The 8,747-nt window shown below is 47.5% G+C and overlaps 1 protein-coding gene across 1 annotated transcript; it reads left to right on the top strand.

Moving 5' to 3' along the window:
- The first annotated feature begins 703 nt into the window (after positions 1-703).
- FAM32A (family with sequence similarity 32 member A) lies at positions 704-6,342 on the top strand. The gene is made up of 4 exons (XM_047776716.1): positions 704-846; positions 962-1,103; positions 4,657-4,710; positions 5,009-6,342. The coding sequence occupies exons 1-4, from the start codon at positions 773-775 to the stop codon at positions 5,075-5,077; spliced, it is 339 nt and encodes a 112-aa protein (XP_047632672.1). The 5' UTR covers positions 704-772; the 3' UTR covers positions 5,078-6,342.
- Positions 6,343-8,747: the final 2,405 nt, after the last annotated feature.

Raw genomic sequence — 8,747 nt, 5'->3', positions numbered from 1 at the left:
TGTATTTTACTGTTTATAAATTGTACCTCAATAAAATTGATTTTAAAAAATACTTTAGGAGTTCCCGCTGTGGCATAGTGGGTTAAGAGCCGGGTGTAGCTCCGTGAGGATGCAGATTCAATCCCTGCCCCTCGCTCAGCGGATTAAGGATCCAGCATTGCTGCAAGCTGCAGAGTATGTCACAGATGTGGTGTCTGTGGCATAGGCCTGCAGCTGCAGCTCCAATTCCACCCCTAGCCTAGGAACTTTCATATGCCACAGGTGCAGTGGTAAAAAGAAAAAAGACAATTCTTAAATGCCACCAACAATATATTTCACATACTACTATCGTTTACCAAAAGCTGGAAAACTAACCAGTACTAATTAGGTTTACAAAATTAGGTAATCTATTGAACCCTCAAAATATGGCAATAAACTCAAGAAAACGTTGGGTTTTAGGAAACTGCTTCTCTGTCAAAGAGTGAGCGAGGAGGGTGTGGAGGATGAAGGGGCCGGGTGGTGGGGGAGGGTTGGGAGGTGGTGAATGGGCTCGGAAGTGGCACCAAGGCCGGAAGTATGGCAGGAGGAAGGATGCGGAATGCAGAGGATGTGAACTCACCTGACCTCCAGGCCCAACCCGGAACCCAGAGGTGTGGCGAACGCGGATTCCAAGGGCGCACGCGCACCGCCTAGATAAGCCAATCAAAACAAAGGGAGGCGGGCGTTTGGGTGGAAGTTGCTTTCTCAAACAGGAAGTGTGGCATTTTTACAGCCCGAACGTCAAACCGGGTCCATGGAAGACTACGAGCAAGTCCAAAGGGGGCCCCTGAAGCTGAAAGGTGTAGCAGAACTCGGAGTGACCAAGCGGTAAGTTCCGAGAGCCCACGGGACCCCATATTCTGCCTTTTTAAGCTTCTTCCTGAGGCCTGGGGTTGGTACTCTCTGACCTGACATTACCCTCTCTCCCACCCCGTCTCCCCAGGAAGAAGAAAAAGAAGGACAAAGACAAGGCGAAACTCCTGGAAGCCATGGGAACGAGCAAAAAGAACGAAGAGGAGAAGCGGCGCGGCCTGGACAAGCGGACCCCGGCCCAGGCGGCTTTCGAAAAGATGCAGGAGAAGCGGGTAAGTTGGGTGAGGAGCCGAGGGACGCCCCGCATCTCCCGGGGTGGATTCAGAGGCAGGGCCTGGAGACTTGTAACCAGGACCTACCCCAGGACACTCCGGGAGGGCGAGTGGCCAGAGTGGACATTAATTACCGGGAGAAGCTACTGCCTGAGTAGAAGACAAGAGTCCGTTGCGGGGAGCTCCGAGGATAGGAAGCTTCTCTGGCGAAGTGTATTTCAGAGGGGCGGGCTAGAGACCCCGGTTTGGATTCCAGGGCGGTCGCTCATTTGCCCAAGACACTGTGGGTCAGGGACTCCTCTCTCCTTCCCTCAGTTTCCTCATGTGTAGGGGTAAGGATAATGCTTTCTTCTAAGAAGAATGGAAACTTTGGATGAGGTGATGCAGGTAAATGGCATTAAGTCTGGCATGAAGTCAGTGCTTAAATGATGTTGGCTGTTGATATTAAATGGGCTGCTGTAAGTCACCACGAAGTGTTTCCACGACTTCGGCAGCTTCAGATATGTTGTGTTTTAAGGCTCTGATGAGTGGTTTTCTCTTAATATTGAATACAAGGCCCCCAACTGAGAACCACTGGCCTAGACTGATTATTTCCTCCTGCAAGCATTATGGGCTGAACTTATCTATTCTATGCCGACCTCTCATATCTCTCACCACCCAGTTTTTATTAAAAAATAAATAAGGCAGATTTTTGGAGTTCCCCGTTGTGGCTTAGTGGTTAACAGATCCAACTAGGAACCATGAGGTTGCAAGTTCGATCCTTGGCCTTGCTCAGTGGGTTAAGGATCCGGCGTTGTGGTAAGCTGTGGTGTAGGTTGCAGACGAAGCTCGGATCCTGCATTGCTGTGGCTCTGGCGTAGGCCGGCAGCTACAGCTCCCATTCGACCCCTAGCTTGGGAACCTCCACATACTGCGGGAGCGGCCCAAGAAATGGCAAAAAGACAAAAAATAAATAAGTAAAATAAAAATAAATATAAATAAATTAAATAAAGCAGATTTCTAAAGCAGGGGATCAAAATTTTGGTATTAGATGTTAAATTTGAGATGCCAGCCAGAAATCCAAGTGGCGAATTCTCATGGACAGTTTTGATATCTGAATCTGCAGTTTGAAGGAAAAGCCTGAGCTCAGATAAATATTGGGAATTTCCCTGGGACTGGATGAGATCCTTTGAGGAGGAGTAGCGACAGACAAGAGGTCTAGGATCTGACCTCTGAGCAGAGGGTGACAGAGGGGAAAATTGTGAAGGAACACAGGACACACAGATGCCAGGAGAGACCATATCTTTAGAAACCAAGTGGAGAAATTGCTTCCAGAGGGAAGAGTGAAATCAGCTATAATTTAAAAAAAAAAAAAAAAAAAAAACTTTTTTTAAAAAAGCTGTCAATATGCAAAAAAAAAAAAAAAGGAAGAAGTGGTCAACTGTATTATATGCTGGCAGGAGGTCTAGTCAGGTGAGCACTTAGAGCCCTCAGCTGGCATTTGGAATGAGGAGGGGGGAAAAGCTGATTAGAGGGGATCCAAGTGGAGTGTGGGGAAGGGCAGAGGTGGAGACAAGGATTAGGAGTAAGTCTTGGTTACCAGAGGGGAAAGGTGGGGGAAGGGATGGATTGGGAGTTTGTGATTGTCATATGCACACTATTGTATATGGAATGGGTGGTCAGTGGGGACCTGCTATATTTAGCACATGGAACTCTATTCTTTGATAACCTATATGGAAAAAGAATCTGAAAAAAAATGGATATGTATGTGTGTATGGGTAAATGAATCACTTTACTGTACAGCAGAAATTTACATAACATTATAAAACAGCTATACTTCAGTAAAACTTTTTAAAGTGAAAAAAAATATCTTGAACGATTTGCTGTCACAGGCCACAGAGAAACAGGCCTGTAGCTGTAGGGTGGAATTTCAGGGTGAAATTTTTGTTGCTGGCATTGAAAACCAGAAAACTGCTGGGAGTTACATTTGCATCAGGTGAAAGAAAAAGATGAGGTGGATGAGAGAGAAGGGAGCAGGTGAAGGCAAAGTAAAGTGCAGTTGGGAAATGCATATTTCCTTGTTGGTTGAGTTCCTTGTTGGATTGAGCACAGTGGGCTTTAAAAAGCTGGACAGCTCCTGGGAGGAAGGCCCCAACCTGGTGGAGAGGGTCAGGGCTTGACATCCCCAGCCTCATCACTGCTCTCATCACTGCCCATCTGTCCTCACTTTCTCTTGTCTGTGATGTGGGGTTGTCACCAGCACCCAGGACACCTGTGAACTAGGTCCAGGGAGTGGGAAGAGAGAGGGCAGAGCCATGCCAAGTACCTGGCATTGGTGACAGCTGGTCAAGTTAGTGTGACCTCTTGTGAGGAGACACAGGCCTCACTTGGACTCATGGCAGCAGGAAGAGGTGGGGTGGACAAGGTGGATACTTAAGAGGGAGAGGGAGTATCAGTCAGGTGGGAGCTACCTGGGTGTAGAGGGAGATGAGGAGGCAGCCAAGGAGAACAGGAGGGGAAGGGAGGAACAGCCAGAGGGAAGTCCACATTGTATCTCATGCTTCTATGAGTTGACTAGGCTTAGGTGGGTGGTTCTCCTACTGGCCTTCCTTGGAATCTAGTGCCATCAAATGGCAACTGGGGCTGGAGGCCCCACTGGGCTGGAACATCCAAGATGTTTACCATCACGTGTCTGGTGCCTCAGTGCTCCTCCCAGGGCCTCCCTCCCCACATGTCATCTCATTTTCCAGGTCCTTTCTTTCCAGCAAGGTCATTAGACTTCCTGCATGGTGGCTAGCTTCTAAGAACATAAAGCAAAAGCTGCTGGGCGTTCTTACACCTTCAGCCTGGCACTGGCACTGCATTCTGTTAAGTAAACTGTGTCACAGGACCAATCCAGAGTCAGTGTAGGAGAGGACTGCACCAGGGCCCTCGGTTCATGGGCAGGGGGCACCAACATGGGTTGGCCACAGTCAGCCAGATAGTAGGTATAGTGCCAGCTGTGGGCCCAGGTCTCTGCAGCTCTGCATCCATTGCTCTTAATTCATTCCTGTACCATTGGTATGGAGCATAAGAAGCAGGGCGGGCATGTGGTACAGGATGTAGATTCTAGAATCATACTCATTAAGGTGACCCGGATCTTGTAGCCCTCTTGGCACTGTGTACTGTCACTCTAGCACCTACTCTGTGTCGGGCCCTTTACCTTCCTCATTTCTCATCCTTCTTCAAACCCCATATGAGACTTGATTTTTCTGCAAGCTGAGAAGGTAACCAGTTGCCCAAGGATGCAGGAAGCAAGCACATCTGTAGCTCTCAGTGGAGTCTCCTTGAGTCAGTGCTAGTACATTTCCTGCCACTTAGACCAAAGGGCAGCTGACTTGGGTTCCCAGTGGGATCCAAGGCATCCTTATTGGACCCTCTGGAGTGGAGTTGATGGAGGGGCAAACTGTACACCTGAGAATTCCAGCTGTTCTAAGTATGAGAGCCAGGCTGGCCAGGGCTCCTGTCTTCTATCTCGTGCTGGCTTTGGCTACATGAAGCATGTCATTTACCTCTGTTTCTCTCCTCTTTTTAGCAAATGGAAAGGATCCTGAAGAAAGCGTCCAAAACCCACAAGCAGAGAGTAGAGGTAAGTCACATGCTGGTGGGGGAGACTGAGCCCTGTAAGGACCAGCCTGGGCCCAGAGGCTGGGAGCCTAGCAGCAGAGTCATTGGAGTGTTGGCGGGGGAGTAGGGGATGGGGGTGGTTAACCCAACCTCCCCAGGGTCATTTAAAGGCATCCATAAGGCTTTAGTAGTGTGGCTTTGAGAGGCAGGGTTCCTTGAGGAGAGACCAGACATGGAGAAGTGGGAGTGGGCAGTGCTGCATGTCCCTTGTGCCCTGCTTGGGTCTCTGCTGATGTGGGCTTTCTCCTCGGCTTTCCCAGGACTTCAACAGACACCTGGATACTCTCACAGAGCACTATGACATTCCCAAAGTCAGCTGGACGAAGTAGCCTCCCAGCCCGGGATATGGAATGGCATCAAGGGGAAGCAGAAGGCGGACTGGGGGCCATATTTGTGCCTTTGGTATTTTCTGGAAACATTATATTACACAAACCCTTGAGTTCTCTGCTGAGACAGTGCTTTTCAAAGCAGTGTGCCCTCATTCTGAAACTTGATTAAAGTCAGACTATCCTTTAACTCTATTTTGATTTCTCGGTAGCGTGTAGAAGAAAGAAACCTTTTTAGTTTGGACTGGAAATTTTTGAAAATTTATCCGGAGATTAAAGTTATTTCTGTGTAGATGCCACGGGAAAGTGTTTTTACCCCGTGTTGCATCTAACTCTTGCCAGCCAGCGAGCCAGCTTTGCCTGGGTGAAACAACCCCAGAGGACAAGGAGCTAATGCCAGCATGGCCTGCAGCACATAGACCCCTACATGGGCTGCCCTTACAAGCTTCTTCTGGCTTGGGGCTTGTGCTCTCCTGTCCAAGGCCTGTTAAAGCCACTTGCAGCCTTGTGCCCTTCAGACTGCTTCCTCAACCACCTGGCCAGTGAGACAATGCAGCCTGGGAAAGAGAACAACCACCTAAGGCAAGGATGGAAGATATGCCTTGTCCCTTTCTTTTTTTGTTGTTCTTGGGTTGGAGGGGCAGAGGGAGGGCGGGGGAGGGGGCAGTTGGCTATGGTATGCAGCAGCTTGACATGGGATCTCAATTCCCAGACTGGGGATTGAGCCCTGGCAGCAGCAGCGAAAGTGCTGAATCCTAACCACTAGGCCACCAGGGAACTCCCCAACTTGTGGCCAGCGTGTAGTCTCTTCTCCCAATATCCCCATTCCAGATGTATCTAGTGGGTGTTGCCATGGCAAACACCACCAAACCAGCACAGCATTCTTTGTAATGGGACCCAGACACAGCCTGCCTTCTCACCCTCAACCCTGGGCTCCAAGCAGCCCCCCTGTATTTATTCAGAGTTGGTACATAACATGTTTGGCATTCCTGGCCTAAGGACACCTCAGGGGTGATGGGGGCAAGGCAGAGCCCCAGCACAGACAGACATGGGGCAATTGAGAGGACCTAGTTTCCTGTGCTGGAGAGCCAGGATCTTTGAGAGCCTACATGTACCCATCAAAAGAGGATTAACCTGCAAATGTTCTCGGGGAGAAGTGTGTTGACATAGATGCTGAAAGCATTAACAAAGTCCCAGAGAAAAATACAGTGTTGGGTTTGGGACTGTCATATGTGAAATGCAGAATAAAGCAAAAAACAGTTATTAAATAGATGTCTGAGTATCTTAATTACAAGCTGTTTGATTATCACTAGAAATGCTGCCTTTTGGACTATCACAAAGTATACATACTGCAAAGTGACTGTTCACCTTCAATTTGGAGAAGAGGTGACATGTGTTTCCAACTGCCTATTCACCCACCCCAAAATGGGGTGACTTAAAACAATAGGATTAGTCTCTCAGGATTCTGTGGGTTGACCGTGCTCAGCTGGATGGTTCTACCCCACGTAGTATAGTTCAGTTCATGTGTGAGCTATGCTGACTTGCCTGGGGCCAGAAGGTCCTCTAGAATCTCCCTTCACTGAAGTAACCTATTCCATTGGCTAACACAAGTCACATTGCCAAACCCACTCTGGGAGGGAACTGCACAAGAGCACGAACAGCAGGAGAGATGTTTTACTGAGGGCCATCACTGTTTCAGTCTACCACAATGGTCCTCAAAATCTACGTTGGACTCTCCTGGGGTGCATTAATTACTGGGGCTGCCTGCGGTTGGGGTTCCATCATGGAGATTTTTCAGAGCTCCCCAAGTGACTCCAGTACACAGCAAAGTTTGAGAAACACTGTCTACCACAGTAAATATGGTCTTTTCTGAGATGTTGCACAGGACAAATCTGGTTTATACATTAAATACAAAGGATGAAATTCAGATGTGATTCAAATTCCTCCACATGCACTGAAAAGGAAGTTACAAGTAATTTTTGTATTGAGTGTTTATTGTGACAGTATTGGCATGTTGGAGTTTTTGTTTCCTCAAAAGACTTGTCCTCCCAGCTCCATCCTTGCCTTGATACTGCATTATACTGTATCTAAAACGCCCAGAGCAGGGACATAGTTTTTTGAGGGCATTAGTCCACTGTGGTCCCCTTTGCCTGGCAAAGCAATAGAGCTATTCTTTTTCCTTTTTCTTTTTTCTTTTTTTTTTTTTTGAAAGAATTTTTATTTACTTTTTGGCCATGCCCTTGGCATGTAGAAGTTCCCAGGCCAGGGATCAAACCCAAGCCACAGCAGTGACAATGCCAGATCCTTAACATGCTGTGCCACAAGGGAACTCCCAAAAGCTATTCTTTTCTATTTCACCCAAAACTCTGTCTCTGAGATTCACTTCTGCCTTGGTGCACAGAGGCCAAATATCAGCGTCGCTTACTTTTAAGTCAGTTAAAGAGAACTCATTTACAAGTTAATTTTTACATAAAGGCAGAACCAGAGATGTCAGTTTTTCCACTTGAGTGGAAAAGCCCTTCTCCTTCCCCCCTCTTCCTTTTTTTTCCTTCAGTCTCAGGAGCTAAAATAAAGATGGTCTAGATAAGGTAAGTGCTCCTGAGAGCCACTGTAGAACATTTACATCTCACAGGGAGAAAAAAAATAATAAAATGCCCAGAGCAAGTCTGAAAGGAAATCCTCCATAATGAGAGGAGTTACCCCTCCCATGTGGTTTTCTTTATACTTTTTGGCATTTCCTGATTTCTTCAGTGCAATGTACAGTTTTGTAAGAAAAAAAAGACACTTTTTTCCTAAAAACATAATTTGGGCAAAGTGAGGCTAGGTATAATCAGATTGCTTAAGAGACGGTGTCAAAAAGCTTCTCAGCTGCTTTATGCCCAGGATTCACTGGTAATCTTTAAAGGTTCTAGTTTTCTTCTCTGGATTTTCTTGCACTTACATCTCTACCTTAAGTAGAAGGTATGTAACCACAAAGTTGCAAAAACTAACTCTCAAAACCCAAAATGGAGGCAGTAAGGAAGATAAAAGTAAGAGGCAGGCAGCCGGGGTAAATGGTTCTGATAGTGCAGGGCCTGGGGCCCAGGGCATTGTGATGGTTCACTGGGACAGAATGCAGCATTTCTCCAAAGGCCTAGTATTCATAAAAGCAAACAAGGTATAATTCAATTAGATGAATCAGGAGTCACAATTTGCATTACTCACAGTGACCACTACCTACAGAAATAAATCACCTTTTTGCCTAGGTTCAGTGGGGCGTGGTTTTCAGATCATTTCAGGCAATAAACTGCACGCTTGTTTACCAAATGTTGGCACTGACAGGTGACAGGAACTTACTGTTGATGAGGCTCGATTGCCATTCAGAGAGTTTGACTTCTTTCCAAGTAACCACCACCTTATCCCTCCTTATAAAGTGTATCACAATTGGTGTCTATGTATTTGTTCCCCAGCCTTCCCCACCAAACTATGAGTTCCACATGGCTGGGCCCTCGGTGGGTTCCACCACCAGGATCTCTCACCTAGTTTGGCCCACTAAGTGGGATTTTCCAGCGACATGAGTTTTCCCAGCTGCCATTCACCGTCCAACCAGGCAGCTAGAGAGTTGCTCTTCCGCCGTCCGCCCGGCTTGGCCCCGCCCCTCCCCGCCCCAAGAGCTTACTTCCGGGATACTTGA

Source organism: Phacochoerus africanus, chromosome 4, assembly GCF_016906955.1.
Source record: "Phacochoerus africanus isolate WHEZ1 chromosome 4, ROS_Pafr_v1, whole genome shotgun sequence".
Taxonomy (NCBI): Eukaryota; Metazoa; Chordata; class Mammalia; order Artiodactyla; family Suidae; genus Phacochoerus; species Phacochoerus africanus.
The sequence above is the reverse complement of the archived record's forward strand: the minus strand, read 5'-3'. Positions and strand labels throughout refer to the sequence as shown.